This window comes from Bufo gargarizans, chromosome 3 (genome assembly GCF_014858855.1).
Source record: "Bufo gargarizans isolate SCDJY-AF-19 chromosome 3, ASM1485885v1, whole genome shotgun sequence".
NCBI lineage: Eukaryota > Metazoa > Chordata > Amphibia > Anura > Bufonidae > Bufo > Bufo gargarizans.
The window spans coordinates 486,301,859-486,315,539 of NC_058082.1; the positions used below are offsets into that span (position 1 = coordinate 486,301,859).

The 13,681-nt window shown below is 40.5% G+C and overlaps 1 protein-coding gene across 1 annotated transcript in view; it reads left to right on the forward strand.

Moving 5' to 3' along the window:
• LOC122932456 (membrane-associated phosphatidylinositol transfer protein 3-like) overlaps nt 1-13,681 on the forward strand; it is an 802,287-nt gene that overhangs the window by 627,935 nt on the left and 160,671 nt on the right. Inside the window, exons 8-9 of the mRNA XM_044286869.1 lie at nt 4,200-4,387; nt 7,390-7,562. Of these exons, the coding sequence (XP_044142804.1) occupies nt 4,200-4,387; nt 7,390-7,562 (361 nt within the window). The remainder of the gene's footprint in view (nt 1-4,199; nt 4,388-7,389; nt 7,563-13,681) is intronic.

Here is a 13,681-nt window from a genome sequence, read left to right on the forward strand (position 1 = left end):
ATACTTGCCAAGGGCTCAATCGCAATAGCAAATAGTAATGGGGAGAGAGGGCATCCCTGCCTAGTGCCCTGATAATGGGCAAGAGGCAGGGACAAGCTCCCATCCACCATCACTCTAGCCCTCGGGTTGGAATATATAAGCTGAACCCATCTTATAAATCCCTCCCCTATACCGACCCTTTTCAAGACTGCCCATAAATACTCCCATTTAATACAATCAAATGCCTTTTGAGCATCCAATGAAAGTACAGCTTTCTCACCTGTTTCTGTGCTATTAGCCTCAATATTAAGGTACAACCTTCTTATATTTGAATATATCGTTCTACTGGGTATAAAACCAGTCTGATCGTCGTGGATTATAACTTTGATCACCTGAGAAAGCCTGCCAGCAGCTTAAGCAGACATTGACAGAATCCCTTTAAAAGAGTTGGATCACAATGGACATGTATCTCCTATCTACAGGAGAGGTGATAAATCTCCACTTGCTGGGGGTCCCAAGCTTCACATTTCTTGTCACTGCTGGGTGACAGAAGGAAGAGTTTCAATGGAGCTCAAAATCCAAAAATGAGCATCCTGTCCCATAAACAGTGAATGGAAATAAAGGGCAGATATTTGAGCCAGGAGGTATTTTGACATCTGTTCATGTGGTCCTTGTATGGTGTGTGGGCTGATTGCCAGATACTGGTGGTATGTATCTAGGGCCATGTGTCTGTGTGGCAATGCACTCCTATCTCTCTCTCACGCGTACTAGTCGCAGATATTTGGGGTGTCCCATTGTATGCTGTGTGAGCTGGTTGCCATATTCTGCCGGATATGTATCTAGGGCTATGTGTCAGTGTGGCAGTGCATGTTCGCCTCTGTGTGTATCGACACTATGTGGAGTGACCATTGTGTATGCCTCTCTGTTCTGTTCAGCAAGGCAGGGGTTAATTGCCCTGCCTGCTGTGTGTTCTGCGTTACATGTAGAAGTTATTCCCTGTTTTATTTTGTGTGCACCTGATAGTGTTTCTGGCTAATGAGTAGTGTTGGGCTCAAATGTTAGAATCGCAAATTTTAATTGCGAATATCTCCACTTTGAGAATTCACGAAGATTTAGAATACAGTGCTATATATTCGTATTCTCGAATATTCTAGATTTTTTTTTCATCAGTAACCTCCCTTCTTGCTTGTGGGCCAATGAGAAGGCTGCAATGTCTTTGTCTGAGCTTAGCAACATCCCTAGCAACCAATAGGAAAGTTGCCTACCCCTTACTATATAAGAACCTCCCCAGCAGCCATTTTCTGCAGTTCTGAGATACAGCAGTGTCATTGCTGTGCTCTGTGCTTTACTATTTAATTACATTAGTTAGTTAGTTAGTTAGTTAGTTAGTTAGTTAGATAGTTAGTTAGCTTATATATATATAATACAGATAGTTAGTGGGAGATAGTCAGTCAGTGTAGGTTAGATAGTGATATAGTGTAGCTGGTAGGTTCCAGTGCAGGGTGTTAGGTAGTGTGACAATACTTAGGGCACCAATCAGTAATATGTAGTCAGACCTGCTAAAATGTGAAGTTGCATGTATTGCAAAAAAATATGTGCATCATTAATTGCCGATTTGCGCAATCGCGAATATATTGGAGCACTATAGCTGCATATAAAGATATTGTAATGTTCTGCCGTGCCATTTTCTCCAGTCTCAGGAATTTTTTAGCAGCTTGAAAAATTTAGCAACAGTGACCCACGCCTGTATTGCACGCGCAATACACGGATATTACATTGCCGATTTTGACAAGCAAGAAAATACTCGTGAATTCTCAAATTCGCAAATATATGACAAATTTTCACCCAAATATTTGCGAAATATCGCAAATTTGAATATTGCCCCTGTCGCTTATCACTACTAATGAGCTCAGCTATATGTACTGTGTATCCTGCCCCTTGGCTGAGCAACATAAATAGTTCCTGTATCTGCTTCTGTTGCTCTGTTCTCTGTCCAGACTTTGCCAGTCTGTAAGTCTGACCTGCTCCTACCTGTGTTCCGTCTGTGCTGTCCTGCTTGTTTGGTCACAGTTTATTTCTGTTCATGGTTTGTTGTCCAGTCTGGTGTTTTGCTCTTGTTTCCGTCTGCCTGTTGTGTTCCAGAGTCCTGTGTTTTAGTCTTAGTTCCTCTTCTGAATGTACTGATTGTTTAGTGTTTTTTCTACTCCTGCCTGTGTTTCTGAGTCCAAGGGTCAGCTGTCAAGTATACCGGGACCATCTCAGGAGGGAGCGTTCTGGTCGCTAACCCGCAGCGAACGCCACATCCCTGTATAGAGGTTAAAGGGTGAATACCAGGAAGGCACCAGAATAATGTCCTTATGGTTTGGCCCAACTGGTTTCTTGGCACAGCGGTTCCACATTACCACTGGTCCACCTTGATCCGTAATTAGTGGATCTGTAACAGTAGGAATGGGTAGTCAGGACACCCATTCTGATGATTGATGGGGTCCCAGTAGTCGGGCCTCTAGAAATCTGATGTTCATAACCTATCCTAGAGATTGAATGCTTTACGCCAAGTGACAACATCATTTGTGTAGGAAAACACCTTTAACATATAGCTTTTGATAAACATATTCCGTTCTGACTGCACTTATTACTCATACACTATATCTCTCTCTACATACATTTATGGGGACCCAAGCAAAGTTATGTTGGGGGGCACCCATCGTACCACTAAGCTCTACCCTCATCAAATCGCTAAGCTATGCCTCTGTCAGCCCACTAAGCTATGTCCCTGATGGCCCACTAAGCCCCACTTTGGAAACTTCTGCTACTGCCCTTCCTCCCGGGCAGCAGAACTGGCTGCAAAAACAGTATTTTTGCTTCTTTAGTCAGCTTTTTCAGGCAACCATTTGTGGCCAGCAGGGGGTCCCCTGATATCTCGGGCCTCAAGCATTTGCATGATTTGTGTGGTGGTAAGCCACTGCCTACATAACACACTCATAGAGAAGAAACCTCAGATATATACTTTGTGTGGTCATTCTTAATGCTTTTCATTTTCAACACGGTGGCTCAAGGCTAGCACTGGTGCCTTGCAGCATTGGGGTCCTAGGTTCAAATCCAACCAAAGACAACATCTGCATGGAGTTTGTATGTTCTCCCCGTGCTTGTGAAAGAATGGATTTCCATTAGCCACCTAAACCTCTCTAAAATATTAGAAAACCATAACTAATTTTATTTACTTTACTTATATGGCACTGACATATTCCTTAGCATTTTCCTCACACACTACATGGACATAATGATAGGAAATCTAGATGGTGAGCTCCACTGGGGACAACAAGTGATGATTGATAACATCTGTAAAGAGCTACGGAATATGTCAGTGCTATATAAGTAAAATAAATAAAATTATTTATAGTTTTAGAGTGGTTTTTGTGCCTAATGGAATTCCATTCTTGCACATGTCTCAGTTGTCCCCATAATAACATAGGGCACCGGTGTTTGGCGGTAAGTCTAGTTTATAGTCAGTCCAAGTTATTCCAACTGTTGTGATTGGAGTCAGGGATCGAGTATCTCCCCACTAAGCTTTGCTGACAATTTGGAAAGCTGTTGCTAAACAGATGAAAGTTCTCAATGTCATTGTACATGGAACTAAGGGGCTCAGTCCAACTACTTCAAAATATTATCTTGCTGTTGTCGTTAGTCAGTGATGAGCAGTCTGTAGATAAATTTAAATTTTTTATGCTGTGTGATGTTCACATCACATCCATGTCAACTTTTCTTATACACTGATAAATTGTCTTGCAATATATACCTAAGACAGTGGCGTGTTTGCCCTCTAGTGGTAAAAGCTGACACTGCTATTAGAGACATAAAATTCTTACGTTTTTCTGCATCTGTATTTTCAGAATGTTTATCCCCAGGCTGTATTATATCTGTGCCACCTATTTTAGGTGACATATTATTTTAAGCATTTTATTAACATTTGAAGCATCTAAAGCAGGCATGCTCAACCTGCGGCCCTCCAGCTGTTGTAAAACTACAACTCCCACAATGCCCTGCTGCAGGCTAATAGATGTAGGCTGTTTGGGCATGCTGGGAGTTGTAGTTTTGCAACAGCTGGAGGGCCGCAGGTTGAGCATGCCTGATCTAAAGGATGTAATTACTGCCTCAGTTTACAAGGACTCCACAGTTACATTCTACTTATCAAAGGCTTTCTCTTTCTGTTATTCCATAAGGATAATCCTATCTTATCAACTGAAAGCACCACCAACCTGCGAGGTACTAAACGGCTCAGCAAAAGCAATATTGACATCTCAGGAGTTTTGGACAATGGAGAGCCCAGGCCTCCTTTACTAAGGAAACAGAGCGATTCTTCTACTTATGACTGTGATACCATAACACAACACCATGCCTTCCTGTCCAGGTAAGTATATGTTTTGCGGTCGCCTATGTCAGTGATGACTAACCTCTGGCACTCCAGCTGTGGTGAAACTACAAATTCCAGCATGCCCCATTCATTTCTATAGAGTTCTGAGAACAGCCAAGCAAGTGTGCATCTTGGGAGTTGTAGATTTACCGCAGCTGGAGTGCCGGAGGTTAGCCATCACAGGCCTATATCCTGCTGACCAGCTTTGTTTGAATGGAGAATTACCTGTATATCAGGTTATTGTATTTTACAAACCGGATTCCAAAAAAGTTGGGACACTATACAAATCGTGAATAAAAACTGAATGCAATGATGTGGAGGTGCCAACTTCTAATATTTTATTCAGAATAGAACATAAATCACGGAACAAAAGTTTAAACTGAGAAAATGTACCATTTTAAGGGAAAAATCTGTTGAATCAGAATTTCATGGTGTCAACAAATCCCCAAAAAGTTGGGACAAGGCCATTTTCACCACTGTGTGGCATCTCCCCTTCTTCTTACAACACTCAACAGATGTCTGGGGAGCGAGGAGACCAGTTTCTCAAGTTTAGAAATAGGAATGCTCTCCCATTCTTGTCTAATACAGGCCTCCAACTGTTCAATCGTCTTTGGCCTTCTTTGTTGCACCTTCCTCTTTATGATGCGCCAAATGTTCTCTATAGGTGAAAGATCTGGACTGGAGACTGGCCATTTCAGTACCCGGATCCTTCTCCTACGCAGCCATGATGTTGTGATTGATGCAGAATGTGGTCTGGCATTATCTTGTTGAAAAATGCAGGGTCTTCCCTGAAAGAAATGACGTCTGGATGGGAGCATATGTTGTTCTAGAACCTGAATATATTTTTCTGCATTGATGGTGCCTTTCCAGACATGCAAGCTGCCCATGCCACACGCACTCATGCAACCCCATACCATCAGAGATGCAGGCTTCTGAACTGAGCGTTGATAACAACTTGGGTTGTCCTTGTCCTCTTTGGTCCGGATGACACGGCGTCCCAGATTTCCAAAAAGAACTTCGAATCGTGTCTTCCATTTTGCCACACTCCATTTTAAATGATCCCTGGCCCAGTGAAAACGCCTGAGCTTGTGGATCTTGCTTAGAAATGGCTTCTTCTTTGCACTGTAGAGTTTCAGCTGGCAACGGCGGATGGCACAGTGGATTGTGTTCACTGACAATGGTTTCTGGAAGTATTCCTGAGCCCATTCTGTGATTTCCTTTACAGTAGCATTCCTGTTTGTGGTGCAGTGTCGTTTAAGGGCCCGGAGATCACGGGCATCCAGTATGGTTTTACGGCCTTGACCCTTACGCACAGAGATTGTTCCAGATTCTCTGAATCTTCGGATGATGTTATGCACAGTTGATGATGATAGATGCAAAGTCTTTGCAATTTTTCGCTGGGTAACACCTTTCTGATATTGCTCCACTATCTTTCTGCGCAACATTGTGGGAATTGGTGATCCTCTACCCATCTTGGCTTCTGAGAGACACTGCCACTCTGAGAAGCTCTTTTTATACCCAATCATGTTGCCAATTGACCTAATTAGTGTTAATTGGTCTTCCAGCTCTTCGTTATGCTCAAATTTACTTTTTCCAGCCTCTTATTGCTACTTGTCCCAACTTTTTTGGGATTTGTTGACACCGTGAAAATTTGAATCAACGTATTTTTCCTTTAAAATGATATATTTACTCGGATTAAACGTTTGATCTGTCATCTACGTTCTATTACAAATAAAATATTGACATTTGCCATCTCCACATCATTGCATTCAGTTTTTATTCACAATTTGTTTAGTGTCCCATTTTTTTTGGAATCCAGTTTGTATGTATTTCCTAATACATCAAAGATTAATGGCATCATCATTCACTTTGCAAACAGGAACATTTCTGAACTGGATCTGGAGTGCTAGTGTGAAATTAAATGATGTGCCTTTTATATGCAGGATTCATCACCAGAGTGCACCTTCTACTACATGCAGGAATGCGCCTGCGCCGGGTGTAGATGTGACGTCATCGGCGCAGGTGCACTGAGGAAGGAGCGGCCGAGCGAGCGTCCTCCTCTCAGTGCGCCTGCGCCGACTGAAGACCGGTACGGCGCAGGTGCGAGATTCAGAACGCAGACAGGGCCAGCCAGGGGACGAGAGCGCTCGCTGGCCCTGTCAATCAACAGGAGGAGGGGGCGTTTTTTTTAAAGCAGGATGCGGCTGCTACCAGCAAGTAACCGCCCTACTTGCTGGTAGAGAGGTAATTTACATATTATAAAAGTGCAGTTTTTAAATAAACTACTGAACGAAAAAGGGTAAGAGCACTATATAGTGAAAAATCGCAATATAAGGATTTTAAGTAGCCCAAAAATGAAAAATTACTTTTGGGGGGTGACAGAAGCCCTTTAATTACTCTGAAACACCTTAATGAACATCATAAGTGTCATTTTGAATGCTTTGATGGGTGACATTTATGGAGTGGTTCATGGTGGGGTTCTAATATATAGGTCCCTCAAAACCACTTCAGAACTAAATTAGTCCCTAAAATTTGGAAATGTTCTTGAAAATGTGAACATTGTCGCTGAACTTATAATATCCCCCCAAAAAATAAAAGCATCTTTGAAAATGATGCTAACATAAAGTGGAGATATGGTAAATGTTATTTATTAACTATTTTGTTTGTATGACTTAAAAGCAGAGAAATTAAAATTTTGAAAATTGAAAATGTTTTTAAATAGTTACATTATGGATTTTTTTTAAATAAAAGCACAATATATTCACTAAAATGTGCCACTAAGATAAAGTACAATGTGTCGCAAAAAAACAAAGTCCTAATTTCTTGAATACATAAACGCATTACAAAGATATTACCATACAAAATGGCATGTCAGATTTGAAATATGGGGTTGCATCTTCAAATCCAAAACTGGCTGTGTCCTACAAAAGCTGCACTTCAAATTCCCAGTTGACTGTGAATTGTACAATATTTTTATTACAATTTTTCTTGCATTCCAGCATCCATTCGAGTGTCCTGAAGGATGAAATTGACTTTCCCAGAACAGGAAGCTCGAATCTTTGTGAAGAAAACATGGGTCGTTTCGACTTTGAGGTGTCAGACTTTTTCCTGTTTGGTTCTCCACTGGGCTTGGTATTGGCTATGAGAAGAACGGTTTTGCCTGGACTGGATGGTAAGAATGTTTAGCAATATCAGTAATCACTATTCTGCTATAAAAAAAAAAAAAACACTATAAAAGTATGGCCAGCACTGGAAACCTGAAGGACTTAGGTGCACCGAGGGTCTAGGCACTACCAATTGGTATACTGAAGCCCTAATTTGCGCAAAGAATCAAAGTATTTTTTTTCTTTCTTGGGAATGCTGAAATTGATTTGCAGAAGACAGGTATCATTTTCATCAGCGGGATTAACCCTATAAGGCACCATGCCCAGTAAAATAGGGTTTATCCTTCTGGTGGGTGCTTTTTAACTCATGTATGGCTCATGAGATTGTGGTGCTTATCCCACAACACCTAGCACCCTCTGCACATTTTACCTTGCCCAACACTGGGTGCCCTTCCCTCACTCCCACATAACTGTGTGTCCTATCAACATACAAAAAGTGATTATTCACATATAGAAACACATTGTTCAGTATATTACATTTGTCGTTCCTCCTTCAGTTGGCATACATCATGGCTTCCTTAGGACTGCCTGTAGGCACATGCCTACTGTGGCTTTATGTTCAGTATATTTTTCCCTGATGAAGTATCTCTTTGCTTACATATTTTAGGGACTTTTACTCAGCAAATTCCTATCATAGTTGAATAAATAGATGTTAACCAAATCCAGATGAGTTATACATTTAGTTAGGCCATTTGCTTGATCACCTGTCGCTTGGTTTCTTGTATGTGACTCTTTCATCTCTAGACACCGTAAGATATCACTGTGACACTGAGAAGTAGATTATGTTGCTCTAAGCTATTCCACTCTTGTGAATGTGTCAGACAGTACTGAGCATTTAAATATTTCATCTGTATTTAGGTTCTGGTGGAAGAATATTCAGGAAAACATATATATATATATATATATATATATATATATATATATATATATATATAAAACAGCTGCTGCTAACTGTAAAAAGAGTCTATGACATTGGCAGTAACACAGCCCATGAAATTGCAATTTTGGAGCATTATCTCTCCAAACTCTGCATTGGATCTAGATACCACTGGTTATAAACCTGGAATGGTGGTTTCAAAAGCAAAGCCAACACCATTAGTTCATCTGCTCACACAAATTTAGAGCTTGCATCAGTTCAAGCAATGTATTCATAATATACATAAACCTTATTGTGATCTTTATCCAGAACAACATTAAAGGAGTATGGATAGTTTAACTGATGACCTGGGGAGTTTTGACACCTGGGATTCTCCCCCAATCGGCTGTTTGAGAAGGCACCAGTGCTCGCAGTAGCATCACAACCTTCTTGGAGCTTTTCCTAGACCATGTGATGCCACATTCATTGGTCAAATTACCTAGGTGCAACTCAGCCCCATTGAAGTGAATTGGGCTGAGCTGTGATGCCAAGCACAGTCGTTATACAACATACAGTGCTATGCTTAGTGAGCTGAGAGAAGGCTGCGGAGCTACTGCAAGTGCAGTTGCCTTCTCAAATAGCTGATTGGTCGAGGCCCTGGGTGTCAAACCCCCACCGATCAGATAAAAAAATCTCGGAAAACCTCTTTAATACTGATCTCTAAATTGTTGTTATTATTCTCTATATTCACATCAGGTGATATTCTATGCCTACTAGTAGTTTCCATTTGTTTTATTAAAGACACAAAAAAATATTTCTTTACTGTCAAGTTCTGGGCAATTTTTTTCACATGCAGAATAACTGAAAAGACATTATAATTATTTATGGGTGAAAAAGTCAGATATCTGTTTAGAAGAGAGATTTGCGCTCTCGTCAATATATAGCAAAGAATCTGATAATCTGTTGTGAATGGTTGACTGGTTCAATGAGGAATTTGTGTCAGTAAAACTAACACAATTACAAAAATTTTTACTACGCCTTTTGTGCAGACTGGATTTAGCTTCAGTTACATCCTGTTTAATCCAAGAATACAGTGGGATGCAAAAGTTTGGGCAACCTTGTTAATCGTCATGATTTTCCTGTATAAATCGTTGGTTGTTAAAATAAAAAATGTCAGTTAAATATATCATATAGGAGACACACACAGTGATATTTGAGAAGTGAAATGAAGTTTATTGGATTTACAGAAAGTGTGCTATAATTGTTTAAACAAAATTAGGCAGGTGCATAAATTTGGGCACCACAAAAAAGAAATGAAATCAATATTTAGTAGATCCTCCTTTTGCAGAAATTACAGCCTCTAAACGCTTCCTGTAGGTTCCAATGAGAGTCTGGATTCTGGTTGAAGGTATTTTGGACCATTCCTCTTTACAAAACATCTTTAGTTCATTCAGTTTTGATGGCTTCTGAGTATAGACAGCTCTCTTTAAGTCACACCACAAATTTTCAATTATATTCAGGTCTGGGGACTGAGATGGCCATTCCAGAACGTTGTACTTGTTCCTCTGCATAAATGCCTTAGTGGATTTTGAGCAGTGTTTAGGGTCGTTGTCTTGTTGAAAGATCCAGCCCCGGCGCAGCTTCAGCTTTGTCACTGATTCCTGGACATTGGTCTCCAGAATCTGCTGATACTGAGTGGAATCCATGCGTCCCTCAACTTTTACAAGATTCCCAGTCCCTGCACTGGACACACAGCCCCACAGCATGATGGAACCACCACCATAATATACTGTAGGTAGCAGGTGTTTTTCTTGGAATGCTGTGTTCTTTTTCCTCCATGCATAACGCCCCTTGTTATGGCCAAATAACTCCATTTTAGTTTGCATCCCACTGTATACTCTGTCCATTTACAATCATCACAGTCTCTCTTGAATTTATTTAGTTTGGTCTCCTTGATAGCATTTTCCATTTTGAATATATTATCCTTTGATCTTTAACTAGTCCAATTCTTTTAATGGCTCCAACTCAATATAATCAGGTAATGAATGTTGCAAAGATTTATTTTGTGGATTGTTCATAGGAAATAATAAGTCTTAAATAGCAGTCTGTTAATATAATATTTCATTTTATTTTAAGTTCCTATGAATAACTGATTACGCATTTTTAGGCCCCGAGGAATCAGTTTCCTCTATGTAAGACTTCAACGTGTTAAAAGCCCAACACAGTTTCAGCATTTTGGTCATAAGGGATTTTGCCTGGTTCATTAGGGAAACCAGTTCCTGTGATATCTACAGTAGTTGGAAGAACAAGAATCTGAATCAAATACAGTCACCACGTTATCAAAGTCTTATAGTGAAATTTTCAAAGTTCATTAGGCTGTCATTGATGATGCGGTGTGGGTGGGAAACTCCACACCAAGCACAGGAGGAAAGGGAACAGGAACTAGGCCTGGAAACTAGGGTAAAGGAGAACGTCACCTCCTAGAGCAACCCTAATCCAAGTCCTGACTAACTATCAGTATGAACTGACCTTGATGGTAGGAAAGTTCATACATAGGAACCTAGTGCCCTAACACACCCTGTAGGGCCCTGGTATAGTGACAGGACTTGAAACAACCTATTCCTCCACCATAAGGATGAACAGTAGTCTCCCTCAGACCTAGATAAAAAGACAGGGAAATACAACAAACAAAATACAAATAGGGAAGATGACACTTGACTTCACGTGGAGCAAAGGCAACGCCAGGAGCTCAATCGAGATCCAAAAACCAGCTAGACCACAGTTCAGAAACTGAAGCTATAAACTGCACCCCCAGAAGGGGTAAGCAGTAATAAATAGGGAAGGTTAAATGACCATACCAAGAACACCTGAGGCAAGGGGTGTGGTCATTACCAAAACAACACAGACACAAATGATCCACAAGGAACCAGTCACATTAACCCACGTGTTGCCAGGCTCTCTGATCTCCTGACACCTGACATGGGAGCATTCATGACACAGGCATATTGATGTCTTATTGATAAAATGTTCTGTGTTATTGTTCATCCATTAAAGAGTCCACACAAAGAAACCCTGCAGTTGGCTTATATGTAAGCCACAATACACATTAGATCATGGTTCGTGGCAACCATCCTACTGAAAAGGAACCGATAGCTCGTCTGTTTGGTTATCTGTAGTTGTAAGCTCAGCGCCGAATGGCCCAGTATAAAAGCTCCTATAATCTAGCAGGAACAAGTTGAGTCCCTGGCAGTCAGTGATAGTGGGTACCCCGAAGAGAAGACAGAAATTGTTTTTTTACTGCTTTTATTACTGCCTTCTCCTTTCTCCTGTACATAGTGCTTAATGAGTGCTATGCTGTGAATAGAGGAAACGGCATAGAGGAAGCATGATCGCTGGGGGAGCATTGGCTGCCCAAATTACAGTGGGAAAAGTAAAAAAAATGTATCCCGCAGAGGTTTTTTGATGATTTCTTGGGGGACATATTATTTATCAAAAATAAATGTAAAAACTATAATAAAATACAAATGAAATAAAAAAAATAAAAATGCACATGCCAAATGAAAACAGCACCACTATAGCCCTGTCTATGTGAGACAATGTATTTTACCATATGTTTCGCCCTATAAGAAGCAGGTTTTAGAGGAGGAAAATAAGAAAATATTTTTCATTAGACCTCAGATCAGACCAATAAACAGACCCCCAATGGTAATCAGACCCCCAGTGTTTCTTAGACCTCATAACAGACCCCCAGTGTTGATCAGACCCCAGTATTTCTAAGATCTCATATTAGACTCTAAAACAGACCCCCAGTGTGTCTCAGACCTTAAATCAGATTTCTCACATCTAATATAAAAAAAATATCTAGTTATCTCCTGCTCCGGACAACACCATCACCTGGGAGACACAGACTAGCGAACAAAAATGTCTCAAAAATAATTTTGGTAGTCAAACAAATAAAAAAGTTACAAACCATTAAAGGTCATCTTTCAGCAGATGTGTACTTATGAAACTGGCTGACCTGTTGGCATTAGTGATGAGCGGCAGGGGCAATATTTGAATTCGCGATATTTCACTAATATTTTGTGAACAATATTTGTTGAATATTTGCGAATTCGAATATTCGTTATATTCTATATCCTTTTTTTACTCGAAAATCGGCAAGGTAATGATCGCGTAATATGCAAATATTACGTGATCAATACAGGCGTGGGTCAAAAGCTAATATATAACACTATAGAATATAGTGCTATATATTAGTTTTTAGAATATTCATAATTTTTTCCATCTGAACACATGATTGGCCCAAAAGCAGTTTAAAGAGGAATCATTCATTACTTCAGATGGAAAAAAATTCTATATAGTGCTATATATTAGTTTCTTAGAATATTCGTTAATATATAGCTCCTCAGGTATTCACCAGTTAACCCCCTATACAGGGATCTGGACTTCACTGCAAATAAAACACCAGCTGCTACCTCTTGGAGTAGTCTCAGTTCAAGTGACTACTCACCCACTAGGATCAGGAGACACCAGTGCAGGGCACCTAGTGATCAGACAACAACTGTAGTCAGGGACAGGCCGAGCAGGGATGGACACAGACAGCAGAGAGCCCTTGGCAAAGAATGTGTCTTGGCCCCCCTTTTCCTCAGTGTTTTGGGGTGCACTTATCCATTATGCTGCCAGAAGTAAAAATTGAAATGGTGCCCCCCATGCCAAATTCTCAACTTAACCCCTTCCCTCCAGCCCTACTGTTAGACATACTAGGAAACCATTACATAAAGCACCACGAACATACAGGAGAATACAATGCACGTACCTCTTACATCCAGTGATGTCTTCTCTGATTTACACATTCTCTTTCCTTATCTTCTCTATTCAGACCAGACCACCATGATGACTTCTTTCAGCCATCTCTTTTCTCTGCAAAAAGACAATACAAAAATAACAATAACAAACTAGCAAAATAAAAATAACTGTGCCTAGGAGTTAGTAAGTGTATCCATGTCCCCCAAAAATAATTGCGCTAACCTGATACTGTGCCAGGGTGCCCACCACAGCAATAATGCTCCCCAAAGTCCCACCAATAGAAATGATTATCTGCTAGAGTGCATTCAGTGTTAACAGTTCCCCCAATAGTAATAATGTCCCTATTGTGCCCCAAAAGTAATAATGCCCCCATAGTGCCCATACTAGTAATCATGTTCCCCATAGTCCCCCAGTAGTAATAATTCTCCTTACAATGTTTGCCAGTAGAAAAATGCCCCCTTATAA